Below are 21,153 nucleotides of genomic sequence, written 5' to 3'. Positions count from 1 at the left end.
TGTGTTTGATGGTCCACAAATTCGACAGCTCATCAAAGATGAACATTTCACCGGGACTGTGTCAGATCTTGAGAAGAATGCTTGGTTATCATTCAAAGACGTCGTCAAGAACTTTCTTGGAAATACACGTGCAAGTAATTACAAAGAAAGTGTTCAGAAACTATTGGAGAGCTACAAAGCGCTTGGTTGCAACATGAGTATTAAACTGCATTTTCTGCATTGCCATCTTGCCAACTTTCCGGAAAATCTTGGTGCTGTTAGCGATGAGCAAGGTGAACGATTTCACCAAGATTTGAAGGTTATGGAAGACCGTTACCAGGGTAGATGGGATGTACATATGATGGCTGACTATTGCTGGAGCATCAAACGTGATTGTCCTCAAGTTAAACACTCCAGAAAAAGCTATAAATGTACATTTTTACCTTAAATACTAGTGTATATATATATATATCTCCTTTGTAAAAAACATGATAGTGTTAAAAAACATTTGTCATGCCTATTTCTTATATATTTCATTTTTTGTTCATATTTGTACTATTTAAAAAAAAAACAAAAAAAACTTTAGGTACAGTAGTTTACATATTTTTGAGAAGACAAAAATCCTATAGTTCAAAAACTTGACGTGATAGAGAAAAACAGATCATTTCTGGATTCAGCATCCATTGTCTGACCTAACTCCTAAAAAATTGCGTTCCCCAGTGTAATTGTACATACATGCTGTTTAATAGTTTGTTCAAAGATCTTTCCTGTAATAGAAGCAAGGCTCACTGGCCTGTAATTTCCTGGTGCCTTCTTCTTACCTTTTTTGAAGATAGGGACATTTGCCCTTCTCCATTTGTCTGACACAGTACAGAGATCAGTATTCCTCATAACTTAGTGTAATCAGAGAGACTGTTATAAGTCTATAAGTACATACACTCTGCTCAAATTGTTGGATGGATAGATGTTATTGATATGCAAATAACGGAATCACAATTTTCAAAACATCTCGATTTACTCAGTATCAAGTATGAGCGCCACTTGGAGAAATACACGCACTTACATGTCTTGGCTGCTATCCAAGAGTTTATGGATTTCTCCATACTGTTACAAGAACCGTTTTTCAACACAACGATAGGTCACATGTTTCTGGTTACTAGAACCGTTTTTCAACACGATAGGTCACATGTTTCTTGTTACTGCGAGAAGCCTGCAAGGTCTAAACATGCTACCATGTGTCTCCGGACTTTATTAACTGGGACGTTATTGCTTACCAATTACAAATGGAGCTGCCAGCAGCAGATCTTGATGATTTGCTCAAGTCCATTCAGCATGGCAGAACATTTCTCAGACAACCATTAGTAACCTCAGTGATGACAGTCAAAGTGGGTAAGGGCAGGGATTTCTGCATTTGTCGTTCATACTTTATACTAAATGAATCAATAAGTTTTGAAAAGGTTTTAATTTTTTTTTTTCACACAATTTGCATATCATTAACATATCTATCCATCCTGTGATTTCCATAATTCCATTTTTCCTTCTTAGTGTTCCAATTTCAATGTTGTGGAGTGTATAACTATAGTACATGCACAGCACATACACCATGAGTACCAACCAGCAAATCCACTGACCTTTACATATTCTTGTTGTTTGCTTGCAGACTGAGTAATGGGAGCAGTGTCTTTTGGTGTGAAAATCCCACAAGAAATTGGGGTGTGAAATACAGATCCAGCTTGTGCTTGAACTGATTTCAGAGCGGATCTGTTAAGGAGATTTAGTCTGGTTCCAGAATCTTCAGAGGAGAAAATGCATCCTTGCTAGGAAAGAACAATTAAAAGGAGATGAATGGTTTGGACCATGTTGATTGTATTTATAGCACTTTTCCCACCATATTTAGTGAATATAGTAACATAACCCACTAAAAACCATCTGCAGCAGTGAAGAGATTATCTTTACCAAATGAGTTCAGATAATTATGAAGATGGCTTTACTTATGTGGGCATCTTTAACATAAATGAACAATAAACTGAGCTGAGTGGTGACCACATATCTTAGTTGTTGGCTTACTTCTCCCTCACCATACACTTCCCCCCCCCCCCCGGCAAACAAATAGTAATAATAATCTGCCCCACCAACGGCAGTCCACCCCCCTGAGAACAAAAGTTTAGACGTGTTGAAATTCAAGAGGTCTAAAATTATTATATATGCTGTAGCTACATCTATGTAAATGTGGTAATAAACTTACCAATCACCGTTTCTCAGTGGCATTCAGTTTTCTTCTCAGCTGACATCTATTACGACTCGATGGATAATATTGGGGGGGTCTATGTGTAAGCGGGAAGTTGCTTACAATGCAAGTCGTTCTGACCAATCCATAGACTTAGCGTGCATGGTAAAAGCCACTTCCACCTCAGTGTGAGATAGTGAGTCGGAATAGAATTCATGAGGAGACTGAATGAGAGAGGGAAAGACTGCGATCGGCGAGTATATTAACATACTTACACCACACACATTTACATGTTAGCTAATAAAAAACTATTGGGAGTGCTTCTTTGATACGTAGTTCCACAATGAGAACGGGGTAAGGGAGCAGAGAGACACAGACATGGAAAGTCCCATACACAATATTTGACTATATGTTTTGGATTCTTGCCAAATAGGAGGTGAAAGCACCATCTAGAATGAGCAGGAACTGGTTAGTGAAGCACCACAGCAGCAAAGCTTTTGTGAGTCTTGTTTTGATGAGGGGGCATGGTGGAGTCAGAGGATCTGGATTCATTTTATGGATGTAAAATGTGTTGCATGAGGCACACCACAACTTGTCGTGACTTATGCAAACAAGTGTCACCATTTCCCGTCCCCTCTACAAGCTCCACCCATTTTGGCGGAGTCAGACAAAACTAGTGTGAAACAACTAAAAGTTGCTAAATTTTACGACATATTAAAAAGTTTTATGCCAGTTTTCTGATGATTAGGTGGGTAAAGTACTCATTACCTCGGTTTCGACTTTGACCTTCTTCATGAATGATATTCTTCTTTGATAAGCATCTTTATCTTGAATTATTATTTCACGCCATTCCTTACTAACTTTCCAAATGCTAATAAGGAGTGAAAAGAAAAAAAAAAAAAAATAATAATGCGTATACTACATTTAATATACATTAAAAAAAATATAACACATTAAGTTGTGTATTAGGGTATGTTTCCACAGTCAGGATTCCTTCAGGATTTGCTGCGGATTGGACGCTGCTACGGCCGCAGCGTCCAGATGTTACAGCATAGTGGATGGGATTTTAAGAAATCCCATCTCCACTATGCGATCAAGAAGAGAAAAAGGAACAGGCCATATAATGGGGATCACCAAAACCAGGAAAATAGCATACATATACATTTTATTAGACACAGAAAACATGCACAAACATTTAACATTAAAAATAGTCACATGTGACATTACTTTAACTGTCAATAGGCTCATAATAGAGCCAACCACCTAAGACAGAACTCCAGAATGTATATACTATAAATCAAGACCTAATGGCCATATAAACAGCATACCATATATGTTTAACCCATGCACAGCGGTTGTTGATGCATGCAATGCATGTTCAGATAAAGAGGCTGAATAGTGATTAAAATGTGCCCTCCTGGACCAAAGAATGCCTAACCAGTATTGTAAGCTGCATGTGGCCAAATAAAGAAAAATGCATGAAAATGAATATGATCACAATGACAGAAGCAGCTTACCCATAAAAGGTGCATAAGAGTTGAAAGAGGTACAAGTCCCCTGATGAAGCCACTGCGGGTGGCGTCACGCTTTTGCTCTGCCGGACTTTACTCCACATGGGTTTTCCTAACAGATAACACCACTCCGTGTAATTTTACATGGGTGGTGTCCTCAACCCTTGCCATTTAACCCTTGTGTGCCCTTACCTGTACTATTAGGTTCTTGTCACATGGACTTGTACCTCTTTCAACTCTTATGCACCTTTTATGGGTAAGCTGCTTCTGTCATTGTGATCATATTCATTTTCATGCATTTTGCTTTATTTGGCCACATGCAGCTTACAATACTGGTTAGGCATGCTTTGGTCCAGGAGGGCACATTTTAATCACTATTCAGCCTCTTTATCTGAACAGGCATTGCACGCATCAACAACCGCTGTGCATGGGTTAAACATATATGGTATGCTGTTTATATGGCCATTAGGTCTTGATTTATATTGTATACATTCTGGAGTTCTGTCTTAGGTGGTTGGCTCTATTATGAGCCTATTGACAGTTTAAAAAGTCACACATGGGACATTACTTTATGTTGTTAAGTGTTTGTGCATGTTTTCTGTGTCTAATAAAATTTATATATTTGTACACCATTTTCCTGGTTTTGATGATCCCCATTATATGGCCTGTTCCTTTTTCTTTTCTTGATCACTTGTTACCCTGTTCGTACAGGCCAAGGTTGGATCCTTTTTGATCTGTGGTGCCCCTGCTATTGATACCATCTCTAGTATGCGAGCACGGCCTCATCCGGCGGCCCTGCGTAACCGGACATGTGGCGCATTTTTATAGACAGCAGCATGTCTATCTTGCGGGGACGCTCAGTCTCCGCAAGATAAATAACCCAGTCTATGAATAGGATGCTGTGATTCCACGTGTTCAATGAACACGTGCAGAATCACCGCACGTACAAAAGAGAGCAGCGCTTTGGGATGAGACGGGTTTCCGCTGCGTCCAAAGCGCTGCTTATCCGGACCATGGACACATACCCTTAGGATAAACGAACTTCCAAGAGCAGGCAGAAATTGCAATCCCAACATTAAAAATTCAGCTGAAAACATCTATACACTACTCAGAATGTCTTCGGCTAGGACTGGCATTGAAAGTAATGGCTAACACCATGACATGACAACAAGTGACAGCACTACTCAGAAAACATTTTTTTCCTGTAGTCTGGTAGCGCAGTCATCGTGTTTGCTACATAGGAGGACAGACCCAAAACCCTCCAATAATGAAATATGGAGCAATGTAGGGGTTAACGAGAATCTGCTCCCACATTTGAGCAATCTAATCTAGTAATAGTTGCTCAGAACATAACTCTGCATCCACACTTCATTATCCTATATGTCACCTCCTACACAGTCACTCGGTCCCTGTGAGGTTGGGTGTTTGTCAGGAAATCTCACACCTGCACATTCCACCTCCCAGAGTTCCTTCCTCCTATGGCCATAGGCTTTATGTTCCTTCTGTGCAGATGAGTCACTGGTACTTGTGTAGTGCAAGGTTTCAGCGCACCAGGGAAAGTTTGGAGCGGAAGTACCAGTGACTGAACGGCACCTGCGCAGAAAGAACGTGAAGCCTATGCCCATAGGAGCGCAGGACACTCAAGAGGAACGTCGGGAGATGGAATGTGCATGTGCAAGATTTCCTAGGATGTACCTATACGTCATACATCACCTCCCTCCCTTTGATGTGGGCTCTGGTGCTGAGCCCGCATCTTTTCATGGACATGACAGCTGATCTGTCCAGCCACAGGTGGAAATAGCGATCCACCTGCGGCAGGTAGCACATTAGATGTCACTGTCAATCTCTGACAGCTGTATTTAACATGCACATACCAAAAGTGTCACAAAATTGCAGAGCGCCGATGGGATGACAACTGGGGGACCCCCAGGAGACGCCTTTTTTGCCATTGCTGATATGCTATGAGCTTCGCCCCGTAGCCAGTGTTCATAGTAGATGATAATTTCTGCTACACATAAGGCTGAAGCTCTGCTATGGGTAGCATAAGCGATCAGGAGATTGCAGCTTCAAGTCTCCTGAAGAAAGAGAAAAAGTGTAAAAAAATAAATAAATTTTTTTATATATATTAACCCCTTCATGACCAGAGGTATTTTCGGTTTTGCGTTTTCGCTCTCCTTTTTCCCCAGAGCCATAACTTATTTTTCCATCGATATGGCCATGTGTGGGTTTGTTTTTTGCGGGACAAGTTGTACTTTTGAACGATACCATTGGTTTTATCATATAGTGTACTCAAAAACAAGAAAATAAATCCAAGTGCGGTGAAATGGCAAAAAAGTGCAATCCCACATTTGTTTGTTTTGCTTTTTTACTAGGTTCACCAAATGGTAAAACTGACCTGCCGATATAATTCTCCAGCTCATTACAAGTTCATAGACACCAAACCTGTCTAGGTTCTTTTTATCTAAGCGATGGAAAAAAAATTCCAAACTTTGTTAAAGGAAAAAAAATTGGGCCATAGTCCGATACCCGGAGCGTCACCATTTTTCGTGAACTCGGGTTCATAGAATCATAGGGTTGGGTGAGGGCTTATTTTTGGCGCCCCAAGCTGACGTTTTTAATGATACTATTTTGGTGAAGATACAATCTTTTGATCTCCCGTTATTGCATTTTAATGCAAAAGTCACAGCAACAAAAAAAACAAAACGGAATTCTGGCGTTTTGACTTTCTCGCTACGCCAATTAGTGATCAAATTAATTTTTTTTTCTTTTTTAAATTGATAGATCGGGCGATTCTGAACGTGGCGATGCCAAATGTGTATATTTGATTTTTTTTTATTGTTTTATTTTGAATGGGGCGAAAGGAGGGTGATTTGAACTTTTATATTTTAAAAACTTTTTTTTTTTTTTACTTTTGACATGCTTTAATAGTCAAGAGGGACTAGAATCTGCCATAACCCAATAGTCTCTGCTATACAGGTGATGATGAGATCACCTCTATGTAGCAGAACTACTCCCTTACTGTGAGCGCCAGCCACTGGGCGGCACTCACAGCAAGTCGGCAGTGACAACCATAGAGGTCTCTGGTTGTCATGCCAACCCATCGGTGACCCGCGATCATATTACGGGGGTCACTGGTGGGCAGATTTCCGGCACGATGGCCGGAATCGCACATTAAAAGAGAACATGTCACCCCCCGCAGGCGTTTTTAAGTAAAAGAGCCACCTTGTGCAGCACTAATGCTGCATTTTATCAAGGTGGCTCTTTTATTTAGCGTCCCTTCCACCGCCGAAATAATAGTTTTTAAAATTGGTCAGACATACCTGATATTTGTTACGGGGGGCAGGGCTTTCGCCCCTGGACACAGACGCCTCACATACGTCAGTCATGTCCAGCTTTTGAATTTGGCGCCGCCTCCTCAGCGTTCATTTATTTTTCTCGTGCCTACTGCACCACTGCCCTGCTTAGCTCCGCCCCTACTGGTCACATGGTGCTGACATCACAGGCCCTACTGGCACCACTGCCTGCTGAGCTCCGCCCCTACTGGTCACATGGTGCTGATGTCATCACAGGTCCCGCTGCACCACTGATAGAATATTACAGCGCAGGTGCGATAAAAAGAAATGAACGCTGGGGAGGCGGCGCCAAATTCAAAAGCTGGACATGACTGACGTATGTGAAGCTGTGTGTCCAGGGGGGAAAGCCCTGCCCCCCTGACAAATATCAGATATGTCTGACCTATTTTAAAAACGATTATTTTGGCGGTGGATGGGACGCTAAATAAAAGCCACCTTGACAGAATGCAGCATTAGTGCTGCACAAGGTGGCTCTTTTACTTAAAAACGCCTGGAGGGGGGTGACAGGTTCCCTTTAAATGCCTTTGTTAGAGTTTGACAGCAGCATTTAACGGGTTAATAGCCATGGGTGGATCGCGATTCCACCCGCGGCTGTTCGACACATCAACTGCTCAAAACCGCAGACATGCCAGGAATGATGTGGACTCACCGCCAGAGTCCACATCAAAGGGAGGGTGTACGACGTGGGCGTACCATTATGCCCAATGTCGGGAAGGGGGTAAAATCTATAAGTTCAAATTACCCCCCTTTTGCACCATCTAATATATAAAGCTCAAGTGTGTGTATGTATGTGTGTATGTCTGGGATAGGCATCCGCACCGTTGCAGCTACAGCCACAAAATTTGGCACAGTCACACGTCTGGACCCCGAAAGCGTCCTAAGCTATGTTGTGAGACGAAATTTTAACCCCGCTCGTTCCAATTCACCAAACAATTTTGCCCCTATCTACATACTGGGGGAAAAAGTGTGTGTGTGTCAAGCCCCGCCCCTCATGATGTCACAATGGTTGCCATGGCGACGCTGATGTCATCATAGGTTGCAAGCCCTGCCGCCGCTCATTATGATGTCATAATGGTTGACTATGGGATGGAGGATGTGTGATGGGTATATGGGCACTGGACTATGGGATGGAGGATATGTATGACAGGTATATGGGCACAGGACTATGGGATGGTGGATATGTATATGGGCACGGGACTATGAGATGGAGGATGTGTGATGGGTATATGGGCACTGGACTATGGGATGGACAATATGTATGACAGGTATATGGGCACGGGACTATGGGATGGAGGATATGTATGATGGGTACATGGGCACAGGACTATGGGATGGCGGATATGTATGATGGGTACATGGGCACGAGACTATGGGATGGAGGATATGTATGATGGGTACATGGGCACAGGACTATGGGATGGCGGATATGTATGATGGGTACATGGGCACGAGACTATGGGATGGAGGATATGTATGATGGGTATATGGGCATGGGACTATGAGATGAAGGATGTGTGATGGGTATATGGGCACCCATCTCTGGGATGGTGAATATGTATGATGGGTATATGGGCATGGGACGGAGGATGTGTGATGGGTATATGGGCATGGGACTATGGGATAGAGGATATGTGATGGGTATATGGGCACTACTATGGGATGGAGGATATGTATGATGGGTATAGGGGCACGGGCCTATGGGATCGTGGATATGTATGATGGGTATATGGGCACGGGACTATGGGATTGAGGATAATTATAATTTGCTATAACTAACCACAGTTAGTTACTATGCCCGGGCAGCGCCGGGCTCTTCAGCTAGTTTAAAAAAAAAATATCAAAAATGCACATTTGGTATCGCCGATTTCAGAAACGTCAGAGCTATCAAAATATAAAAATAATCTGGTAAACGGCATAAGGAAAAAATAAAAAAATAAAAAAGTCAGCATTACGGTTTTGTGGTCCCTGAAAATTTTGCAATAGAATGCAACAGGCAATCAAAACATGATATCTACCCCACAATGGTATGCATAAAAATGTCAAAATAAGCCCTCACCCAGCCACAGATCTCAAAAAAGGCGCTTTTTTTTTTTTTTTAACAAACTTTAGGTTCCTTTTTTATTTAAGAGGTAAAAAAAACATATACATGTTTGATATCTGCAAACTCGTAACGACTTGGAGAATCATAGTTGCAGGTTAGTTTTAGAATTTGGTGAACATGGTAAATAAAACCCCAAAACAATTGTAGAATTGCAATTATTTTGCAGTTTCACCGCACTTGATTTTTTTTTACAGTGCCAGTATACTATATGGTAAAATTAATAGTGTCATTCAAACGTACAACACATACTGCAAAAAACAAGCCCTCCAATTGCCTTGTTGACGGATTTTTTTTTTTTTTTCTTTTTAAGTAAAAAAGTTATGGCCATGGGAAGAAGGGGAGCAAAAAAGTAAAATACAAAAGGTGGTGGGTGAAGAGGTCCAAGGAAGTGCTCCTGACTTAGGAGTCATTCTTCTCCCTGTCATTATCCTGGTTCCTGCTCATTTCCTTACCTTTCTCCTCTTCCGGGGTATGGAATAGCCCATTAACCAAGAGTATGGAAAGCTAACCCCTGTGCTATACAGGGCTGTTTAAGGTTATGTGCGTATATTTGCAGCAGAAATATTTGCTGCAAATACTGATGTATTGGCAGAAAAAAAAAAGCAGCATAAAATACACATGCTTTTGAAGCATTTTCCCCATTTATTAATATTCGTGAAATCTTCAGCAAATTCACTGAAACAATCGTCATGCTGCAGATTTAGATCTTTGGGCTAACAGGAGCCGCTTTTCTGCCTTGCTTCATTAACTATAAGGTGTCTGTTCATGAGCATGCCCATTTAGGTCTTTTCAGCATAGTGGTAATGTATTTATTACAATTTGTGTGGGGTGGTCAGGTCTGATAAGATATTTTTTATTCTTATTATATGTGCCATTCTTTTTGGCCTGTACTATGGGGTGCTAATGAATACATATCTTAGTATATGTGGCCCCCTGTTCACCCCTTCCCCCCCGCTTGTTGTATATGGTGTCTATTTATATCTCCCTTCTATTTATATACATTCCTTATTAACTATGGGAGTTTTCTTGTCCAAATTATTAACATGACTATTTAGAGTCATTGTACTTTATATTTATGTTCTATTTCTTTTTGGACAGGACTGAATCTTTCTCTACCACACTAAACCAAAGTGTTCTTATCTACATGAAGACACAAACTTATTTTGATATAGTATTAGACATTCTAAATATGATACCTGTCATATATGCTCGTCATGAATTGTGGTTACCTGGATGTATTTGTTACATTTTTTGTAACCACCTGTGTATTTTAAATGGTTGTGTGTGTTCTAATAAAATTTGTTAATATTTTATGGTGATCCCTGCTTTTGGTATGTTTCTTGTCTTTGGTTACAATGCTGCAGATTTAAAACTGCTGCAAATCTGCTCAGAAAAGCTAAGCATGTGTATGAGACTTCATTAATCTCATTTACTTTACTGGTAACTAAGAAATCCTTCAGGTTTTGTGACAAAACTGAGCAGAAAAAAAAATGCAACAAATAGTGATGTGCGCACAGATCCTTAGGTTTCCACTTGCTCTTCCCTCAGCAGCTTGGGTCCTAGTTCGTCCGAGTTGACTGGTGAAAGCCATGTATCAATGCATTGTGGATGCTTTGAGGGCGAGATCGCAGCAGGAGGGAGAGGGTTAGCTGAACTGCTAGTCTGCGGAGCTCAGCTCTCAATACTAATGTGGAGTTGGTGAATATTAGTCTGCAAGACAAATCTTCCCTACCAGCAGGCTAAGGCCTGTTTCACACTTCCGTTTTTGACCATCAGTCAAAATCCGCCGTTTTAAAAAACAGATCCGCCATTTTTTTGGCGGATCCGTTTTTTCCCCCATTGAGTTGCATTACTGGCGGATCTTGACGGATGGCCATCCGTTGGATCCGTTTTTTCGCGGATCCGCCAATTTTTTTGCGTCCGCCGACATGCCTGGACGGACCATGCAAAGTTTTTTTATTACTGCAGGATCCGCATTTTACAGTGCGCATGCCTGGGGGAAGGAAGTCAGCCGGAAATTTAACCCTGAAATCCTTTCTGGCGGACGGAAAAAATTCTCTCTCTGGGCTGCGGTTCCTTTAAAATTCTTCATTCATCGGACCCGTCAAAAAAATGGTCCGGTGGCATCCGTTCACATCAGTTACCAACGGATCCGCTTTCCGCCATTTTTGCGGATTTTAACTGACACAAAAAAACTGAAGTGTGAAACAGTCCTTAGTCTGAGCGCCTCTTCTTGCTCCTGTGAGGCCTCACTCACATAAGCATACATAGTATCCAATTTAAGAAAATACTCTTGTATATTGGTAAAGTGTGCAAAAAAACGAATGTGGTGTCATCAAGTGTTCATGATGAATCAGGTCTTCAGTCCTTGCAAAGGACTTCTCCACTCAACCCTCCACAGTGACTAGAGCTACAATGAATTTTGCACTAAATGGGGGTCCATTTTGTTCCAAATTTAGATAAAATTACTTTAGTACCAATTGCATGCAAGGTTTTGAAAATAAACCCCACTTCCCTCCTCATTTACCTGCAAACACTTTCCACGTTCAAAACTTTAAATATAAATGCTATTATATGCTTCAAATTTCTGTATTTCAACTCTGATAAAATATCTATTGTTTCCAAACCCATTTTCCGGCCAATGAGTCTTGTCAGTTCATCTTCTGATCCATCTGAATAAACTAGACTGCCCAAAAGTTCCTGTACGGTGGCCTGTTGAGCTCTTTTCCGAGTGCTTCTTACTAGCATATCACGAACTACCCGCAAGGCAGGCGTGCCCGTTAAATCATCAACCTTTAGGAGAGAACTGTTTGCGCTGTCGTCAAAACTGAATTCACTTTCCTCCGTCACAGAGTTCCTTGACACTTTTGATTTGTACAATGAACTCAATATGTGAGTCTCCTTAATTTCTTCCTCGACATCTGACATAGAGCCTCGTTCACGCAGGGTTGATAATCTCCTACATCGATCTAGTTTCCGCAGCCGAATTTTATGAGTGGATTTAGGGCCTTCTTTTTGCTTCTGAATAAGCTCCTGAAAAGAGCCTTCATGATCGCTTATAGAGTCCTGTGATTTGTCCAAGCTAAGCGAATGAAAAGCGCTGTCCTCAGTTATCGAATTTTCAAGATCCGCTACCGGCGTGCAAGTTGGGGTACATAAGTTAAATTGAAAACTTGCAGCAAGGTCACTAATGGGAGTCTGAAATGCTTCTTTCGCATCTGAAATTAAGATGCGTGAAGGTGTGACATGCAATTCTGTAATGTTTCCTTCATCACTGCTCAGAATGCTGTCGTTAGGGGATTCTATGGAGTGATGAACTGGAGAAAGGTTTTCAACCTCTGGAAAAGGAAGAGCGTCACCTTTACATTCATCTATGGTAGAACTCCTCTGCTGGGCAAAAGACAGTCTCCATTTTTTACACGACATGCTAGAATCACTTTCCGTTTTTAATGTGCTTGTTGCTATTGGTTTGTAGGCCACATCTCTTGGAGAGAGGTTATTAGAAAGGCCGGCCTCGAAACTAGGAACTCTTTGAAATTTTGTCTCTTTTTCCAACATTTCAGCCAAACTCTCTGAAGCTTCAAAATCCAAATTTCCACCACTTGTCGCCTTAGAAAGAAGGAGTCTGCGTCTCAATGAGAAGTCTTTTTTAGCAGCTCTTGGCGTTTCATATATTTCAGTAGCCTGACTACTGTACTTTGAGTGTGCTCCAGGCTCCAGAAAGATTTTACGTATTGGAGAGCATCCCAAAGTAGGATCTACGTTTTCAGAGTTTTCCAAGTCTTGTGATGGAGTTCCACTAACTACTGAATCACTGCTCCTTTCTCCAGAGTGCGAGCTGAATGCCTTTAGAGATTCATTGTATCCACTATCTTGAGATAAATACATGAGGCGGTTTCTGTAGTCAACATGTTTCTTTGATCCTGCTACATAACTTGCTTGATTCAACGCAGGACTGTCCAAAACAGATCTTTTGTATGCCATTTCTGATTTCTTTCTTCTGTAAGCCTGTAAAATAGGTTTGACCAATATTAAACTTGTTGTAAAAGATGACAATTATAGAAAAAAAAAAAAAAAAAAAGATTTCAAGTGACCTAATAAAGTATGTGCTCTACTTATATTGCTCAAGTACAAGCTGCATCGCGGCACACAAACTTCTGAATAGAAGTTCTGACTAAGAAAATTGGCAGTTTCTCCGTAAGGCCAGGTTCACATAGCGTTAACACAGCCCATTCAACGCATAGCGTTGACGGGCTGCGTTAACGCTATAGCATAACGCGACATGCTATACCGCTAGCGCTGATGCTTCATCAGCGCTAGCGGTGACGGATCCTCAAGACGCTGCAGCCCGTGTCTGAGGCTCTGTCAGTGAATGACGGCACGTCGAGCGTGTGCCGCTTTACGGCATGCGTCACGATGCGCCACATAATGGGGGGGTCTATGGCAGCGTTAACGGACTGCGTTATACCGCGGTCCGTTTACCGGACTGCCATAACACAGTGTGACCCCAGCCTTATGGCATAATAACAATCTTCCGAAGTTTATGACGTTGGGGATGTTTGCCGGAATGGCTGGCTAGGGGGATACGGTATGTCTTTCAGATATTAGCAGCGGGAGTTGAAATCTTTTTCCAGGCTGCAGTCGGAATATGGTCTTAAGGCCTCCGGGGAATATCAATATGCCCAGATGAGGCATGCGTACACAGCTCAAAACAGAGATGATTGCCTTAAAATTCAGGGCGACCTAGTGCTGGAGTGTGTGTGTGTGTGGGGGTTGTGGACTACGAGGGGGGGGTGGTCATCTCCTCTATAGAGACCTAATACATACTCATTTACTTGGATATCCAATCAATGCGAGGGCTAAGTGGGAAAGAGAGCTGGGTCACTTGGACGATGAAATGTGGGAGTTGATTCTGGAGTGGATACCAAAACTGTCACAGTGAGCTGTATAGACTCGCTCTCTCAGCTTTATATTTTACATAGAGTATATAGGTCTCTGGAAGTTATGTATAGGGCTGGATTATGGTCTGAGTGTCCTCGGTGTAAGAACGAAAATGCTGGATTATTTTGTATGCTGTGGACGTGTCTAAGATTGGCTGCATTTTGATTAGTGATCCTGAGTCGTGTGGAAGTGGCTTATAGGTGTGTGGTCCCAGTGGTTTGTTTGCTGGGATATGTGGAGGAGATAAAAGTCGAAAACAATCTGAAGGTGGCAATTGTTAGATTACTATATATGGCTCGAAAGGTAATAGCGAGGAATTGGATAAAGGAGGATCCACCTTCAAGGGGAGAATACCTTGCCTATATGAAGCATGTCCTTAAGCTGGAGAAGGGGGTCTACAAGAAAAGGGGAAAACTGGTGGTGATGTATGACAAACTGTGGACGCCTTGGATGGAATTGGGATGAGTGGATAGGTGAATGAACGGTCTCGGGGGTATGTATATGTGGGTTGTTTGTCTACACTGCTATAATTGTTGTATAATGCAATTCTATATACGTGTACAGGTGGTGTTAAAGGGATAATACGAGCTGTCTAAAGGGGGAAGGGCTCGGGGTGGGGTGAGTTTGCATTGTTGGGGGGGGGGTGGTTTATGGGAAAATCAAAAATGCTTGTACCACTGTTGTATGAATACTGTGATGTTCTTCTTAATAAAAATCTGAGTTAAAAAAAGAAAAAAAATTGGCAGAATAAGGGACACCAATCACACAAACCGTTTATGACTGAAAGAACATGAATGGGTACTTCAGGGGGAGAAGAAGTTTTTAGTATCAGGAATTTCAATGGAACACATACTTAGGCATATTTTTACCATGAATTTTCTTTAAAGTAGCTTTAGATATATTTTTCGTCATACAAAGCTCAGTGTATATTAAAAAGTTATGCAACTTTCAAGCACATGGATTTATAAACAATGAATGGGACAGATTCTTTTTTTACAACCCTAATTCTGGCCAACTATCACTTTATGGCCGCTTATAGAAAGTTGAAATGTGCAACATAACGTGACATGCTGTGGATTTCAAATCTGCCCCATGAATCAATTGATTGATATTTTTTTCCATATTTGGAGGATATTTGATAAAAACGATGTGCCAGACTGGTGATAATAGTCTGATTGTTCAGGGCAATGCTGTTGAAATCCACATATTTTAGGAGAACAGGGATCAGTGTCCCACATGTGAAAGTGGGAGTGTCTGGGCACATGCGTCGTAGCTCAGATAAACTAAAAAAAAAGTTAGCTCCTCCCCAGCAGTATATACCCATCAACGGGCAGGAAGCTATTCAGTTTTAGCTTAGTGTCAGTAGGAGGTGGACACAGGACTGTCCTCAGCCCCATATCTACCTTTAGGTTTTGTTGTGTTTTATTAATGATCTCTCTTTCAGATTCAGCTGGTGATTTAGGCAACGGAGTGCAATTGGTCACTCCGCTCTCTCCCCACTAGAGACTGGGAGCACAGTATGGGAAGGCGTCACTATTGTACCCTCTCGTGTCTACTGGGCAGGACGCCATGCCTCCTAACACTTCAAGCGTGTTTGGGGAATCCGCAAGAGAAGATGCGAATTGGTCCTCGCCACTACCCCCCATGCGCCGCCCGCCCTCCAGAGCCGGTCGTTCAAGGAAGACGGAATCGTTTCCCGACAGCCACCGGAGACGCCCAGTGGCCCCAAGGTCTGCATGCAAGTCAGTCTTCCAGCGCCACTTCTGCGAAGAGGGATGTGGGATCTGGGCAGCACGGTGGCTCAGTGGATAGCACTGCAGCCTTGCAGCGCTGGAGTCTTGGGTTCGAATCCCACCAAGGACAACATCTGCAAGGAGTTTGTATGTTCTCCCCGTGTTTGCATGGTTTTCTTCCAGGTACTCCGGTTTCCTCCCACATTCCAAAGACATACTGATAGGGAATTTAGATTGTGAGCCCTGTCAGATTTTTTTTTATCTTCAGGACAGGTATTTATGCGGCAGTGCAGGGACTCTATAAAAAAAATAAAAAATCGTATGTTTTCCCTTAAAAGGTTTCTAGACCAAGGGGTAAAATTGGGAAATAGCGGCGGCACCCTCCTGGTCCTGTCCAGGATCTCTCTTGGCAGTCCGCGGGGCCTACCACGCCATCTCCCTCTCTCCTGCGGCTTTCCTGGCCCAAGTTTAGCCCCTGGCTTCTGCTGCGGCCTACTTCAGGGCTAGGCCACTCCCCTGCAGGCCGCACAATCATACGCAGCGCAGCTTCGGTTTAGCTCCCCCGACTCCTGCCGACCAATCTGCACGGCCCTTTCTCCTGGACCCGGCTTCACTGTGCGCCCTCTCCCTCCGTCTCACAGAGCGGGAAATTTGCGCGCGGCACAGGCTACATCCACGAACCAGAGCCATCTTCACGCTGCCTGTAGCTTCACACCTGCAGCTCCTGCTACCCTGCGACTCTGCCTTTTTCCGGCCATAATCCAGGTCTGTAACCTCTGTCACTGGGGGGGTAAGCTCTCATCTCCGGCAGCGCTCCCCTGGCACAGTCTCTTCCTATTCTCATTTATGTCTAACCCTAGGGAGTCTCACTCCCATCCTCCCATAACAAGAGTTACCCTCTGGTCAGATATAATTTCTCTGCCTTTATTGCAGGCCGTCTAATATGTCTTCCCCGGAGCCCCCCCCCACTGCTTGCAACGAGAGTGCGCACCCTCCTGAGTGGGTGACATCCCTGTCAGTAGCTGACCTAACCAAAATAACTCACACTTTGGAACGGCTTCCTAGTACTGCCCCTGCCATTGGGTCACAATTGCCCCCCTCGGATGCGTCAGCTGTTAACCCCTCGCATACCCAAAGGGATTCCCCTCGCAGGAAGTCCAGAAGATCCAAAATGCGCGCCAGCATTAGTTCTCCGTCCAGCATCAGCTTCCGCTCTTCTGATGCTTCTGAGGTGCTGAGTCAGATAAACTCATATATGTATCCCCTAAAATGATACTTAATTGTTTAAAAACCACGACAGAAAATGAGAAAAAAATCAAAAGAAAAAGTGTTCAAGCAAAGCCCATACTAAGGTGACACCTTGGAATCCCTCGTCCGTAACTGAGCTGTATCCTGCCTGACCGCGGAGGTTGGCACCCTAGGGGGGAACGTTATGGCGCCCCCGCTCAACGATGGCTGTCCCTAGGGGCCCTGATAAACCCTACAGCCACTAGTGGTCCCTTCTACCCAATATATATGGGAACCCCTGCTTCTAGACAGAGACCAACTGCTCTATAGAGGACCCTGTGTCCCAAAGAAAGAGGTTAAAAACGGATTAGAACACACGGCATAAGGTGGTCATATTCGATAATGTCCCACAAAGACCAACACCGTGAGACATCATAATGGGATAAAACGATTAGAATAGTGCCTCAGTCTCATGTGCAAAAGATTTATTGATATAGAAAAAAAGAGGCACATATTCTACAGAAAGACAGTCTGAGGCTTCGTCATCTGATATTGACACCTCCGATACAGAAAGGACGGAGAGGGTACCAGGGGGTATACATCAGTACAGAGAGACGTTGTCGAAACAGAGATGGCAAGGCGGGAGGGGCAGATCTGTGAGAAAGGGAAGAGGGCCACACAGGGGAGGTATGCGAATGCCAACTCCCTTTTCAGGCTCCAATTCGGTATCCGGCTCTGGTTTTGCTCAGCCCTCTACTCCAGCTGTCTCCTCTTCCTCTTTTTTGGAACAAGGTGCGAGGACAGGTTACCAATTAAGAACTCGGTTCAACCAATAAAAGGCCAGATTATGAACCTGTCCTCGCACGTCCTCACTAGGGATGAGCAGAGTGTCCTCTCAAGAGGCCTGAATTTTGTGCCAACGAATAGGTTCAATTGTTTTGAGTGGGTCAAAGATCTGAATTTGTTCTGTAGGAAACTCAAGTGGAAAAAGTTCTTTAGACATAATAGTCGTGAGGCCTGTAGACAACAGGGCCTTAATGAGGAAGATATTGAAGGATATGAGGTGCTCATTGGACTTTTGAATGAAAATGATAGAGTTCCCACTGCTGGGAAGGGTCCCTTCACTACTCTAAGAAATAAAAGTGAAAAGATGCCACCTCTGGGTGATATGGGAAATATTGATATTTTCGCCAGTTTGGTGGAGAGGGACCTTAAGAGATTAACAGGACCAGGGTGGGAAAACAATGATAATTTGTTGGCCAGTGAGCGGTCAGCACTTGAGGCCTTAAAGAAAAATGACCAAATAGTGGTAAAACCCTCCGACAAAGGGGGTAACATGGTAATTTTGAACCATGCTGAGTATCGCAAAATGTGCCACGCTATACTGCAGGACAACTCCACATATGAGGTGTTAAAAGAGAATCCTATGGTCACCTATAAAGAGGAGTTGCAACTGATTTTGGATGAGGCCCTAGTGGAGGGCTTGATTTCGAAGACAGAATTTGATTTCATTTTCCCCAAGTTTCCACTGGTAGCCACTTTTTATGCACTACCAAAGATACATAAGGGCCTTAATCCCTTAAAAGGGAGGCCGATTGTATCAGGTGTGGACTCATTGACAAAAAATAGTGGCTTATATATTGACCAGATATTACGCCCCTTCGTGGTTTCTATGCCGTCATATTTAAGGGATACATCAGATTTATTGCTAAAATTAGAGGGCGTACATCTGGAAGGTAATGCTTGGCTGGCTTCCATTGATATAGAAGCCCTCTATAGCAATATACCACATGACGCAGGCATTAGGGGTGTGGGACACTTTTTAAGTCAGAGGTCAATAGCCTGTAGAGGGCATAACACCTTTTTGAATTCTCTCTTGCGGTACATATTGACCCATAATGCATTTTGCTTTGATGGAAAATTCTACCACCAGCTCAGGGGCACTGCGATGGGGTGCCCCTGTGCCCCTTCGTATGCAAATTTGTTCCTGGGCTGGTGGGAGGAGACCATTGTGTTTGGAGGAGAGGAGAAGTGGTGGCACAGTCTGATATCTCTGTGGTACAGTTTCATAGACGATGTCTTCATGATATGGACAGGGGAAAAAGATCAGTTTGAAGAATTCGTAAGAGAACTGAACCAAAATAATGTGAACCTGAGATTCACCTCAGAGATTCATGAAACTGAAATACCATTTCTTGATATTAAAAACAAAAGAGATCTGATGGGAGGTTTCTCTACCAGTATATTTCGGAAACCGACGAGCACAAATAGCTTGTTACATTGGCAGAGCCACCACCCAGTTCCTCTTAAGAGAGGCATCCCGAAGGGACAATTCCTACGATTGAGGAGGAATTGTTCCAGGAATGATCTGTTCCAAAAACAGGCTGGTGATATGTTTTGTCGGTTTAAGGATAAGGGGTACTCGCAACATGTTCTAGACACAGCGTATGACTTCGCAAGGAAAGCAGACAGGGTTAAATTGCTGCAGAAACGTGAGACTGAAGACTCGACAGAACTAATAAGGGTGATTGGGACATTTGATGCTAACCATCAGGAGGTCAGAAAGGTCCTGTCTAAGCACTGGGACGTTCTCAGGTTGGATCCAGATTTGAAAAATATGATTGGTGAGCGTCCCAATATTACCTTCAGAAAGGGCAAATCAATTAGGGATATGTTGGTCCACAGCCAATATAGGAGACCAGTGGCTGGGGGTACCTGGCTAGATAGGAGACCATGTGGCTTTTTTAAGTGCGGGGATTGTAGTTTTTGTAAATATATGAGACCGGGGAAGTCTTTCTGTAGTGCTAGCACTGGTAAGATGTTTTATCAACGAGACTTCTCTAACTGCAAGACTACAGGGGTCATCTATATGGCCACATGTTCGTGCCCTAAAAATTATATAGGGAAGACTAGGAGAGAATTCAGAAGGAGAGTGGGGGAACATCTTGGAGACATTAGACATAAAAGAGAGACCCCACTTGCAAAGCATATGTGGACGTGTCATAAAGGCGACCCCGGTGACATTAAATTTTGTGTTATAGAGGTAGTTAATTTGAACCCTAGAGGAGGTAATGTGGAGAAGGTGATTCTTAGGAGAATGTGAATGGATATTCAGGATTGAGTCCCTGGAGCCGAGGGGGCTTAATGAGCAACTGTCATTTGCCTGTTTCTTATGAGCCACAATTGAATAATGTGTTCTTTTTTGAGGATATTGGCCTTTTGGGTTTTGTTTTTGTTTCCCGTTCTAGTGGGATCTCCATGCATTGTCGTGGAATATTGGATATATAAAAACCCCCCTCTTTACTGCCGTATGTATATCCACTCTCTAATGGACTCTGAGCAGTTTGGGCTAATCTTAGCCTCAGTTGCATACACAGAAAGTTCTCAGTACATGTTTATGATGAGGAAGTTGCATATTGACGCATGTTCACACTGTTGAAGTGTATGATGCGATTTACGATTACTCACATGTTAATTATTTTTGCAACGCAGGTAACATGTTTGGATTGGATTGCTAAGCATTTGATTAACAATTAAAAGATCCGTATATATATGTCTTACAGTATTTTATTGGAGGCATACAGTCATATGTAAAAGTTTGGGCACCCCTATTAATGTTAACCTTTTTTCTTTATAACAATTTTGGCTTTTGCAACAGGTATTTCAGTTTCATATATCTAATAACTGATGGACTCAGTTATATTTCTTGATTCAAATGAGGTTTATTGCACTAACAGAAAATGTGCAATCTGCATTTAAACAAAAGTCACTGTGCATCGGTCAACAATACAGCGCATGCATAACGCCTTTTTGTATGACCAAACAACTCAATCTTTGTTTCATCAGTTCACAGGACCTTCTTCCAAAATGTAACTGGCTTGTCCAAATGTGCTTTTTGCATACCTCAGGCGACACTGTTTGTGGCGTGCTTGCAGAAACGGCTTCTTTCGCATCACTCTCCCATACAGCTTCTCCTTGTGCAAAGTGCGCTGTATTGTTGACCGATGCACAGTGACACCATCTGCAGCAAGATGATGCTGCAGGTCTTTGGAGGTGGTCTGTGGATTGTCCTTGACTGTTC

At 42.9% G+C, this 21,153-nt stretch overlaps 1 protein-coding gene across 2 annotated transcripts in view; it reads right to left on the bottom strand.

Annotated features, from left to right (window-relative positions):
• FBXO43 (F-box protein 43) overlaps positions 1–21,153 on the bottom strand; it is a 55,736-nt gene that overhangs the window by 9,725 nt on the left and 24,858 nt on the right. For both annotated transcript variants that reach the window (XM_073550451.1, XM_073550452.1), the window contains exons 2-4: positions 11,699–13,179; positions 2,975–3,077; positions 1,611–1,796 (exon numbers count right to left, since the gene is read on the bottom strand). In XM_073550451.1, coding sequence (XP_073406552.1) covers positions 1,611–1,796; positions 2,975–3,077; positions 11,699–13,179 — 1,770 coding nt within the window. The remainder of the gene's footprint in view (positions 1–1,610; positions 1,797–2,974; positions 3,078–11,698; positions 13,180–21,153) is intronic.

The sequence above is a fragment of the Dendrobates tinctorius genome, unplaced genomic scaffold, assembly GCF_039654945.1.
Source record: "Dendrobates tinctorius isolate UK_male_01 unplaced genomic scaffold, ASM3965494v1 ptg000165l, whole genome shotgun sequence".
NCBI classification, from domain to species: Eukaryota; Metazoa; Chordata; class Amphibia; order Anura; family Dendrobatidae; genus Dendrobates; species Dendrobates tinctorius.
The sequence above is the reverse complement of the archived record's forward strand: the minus strand, read 5'-3'. Positions and strand labels throughout refer to the sequence as shown.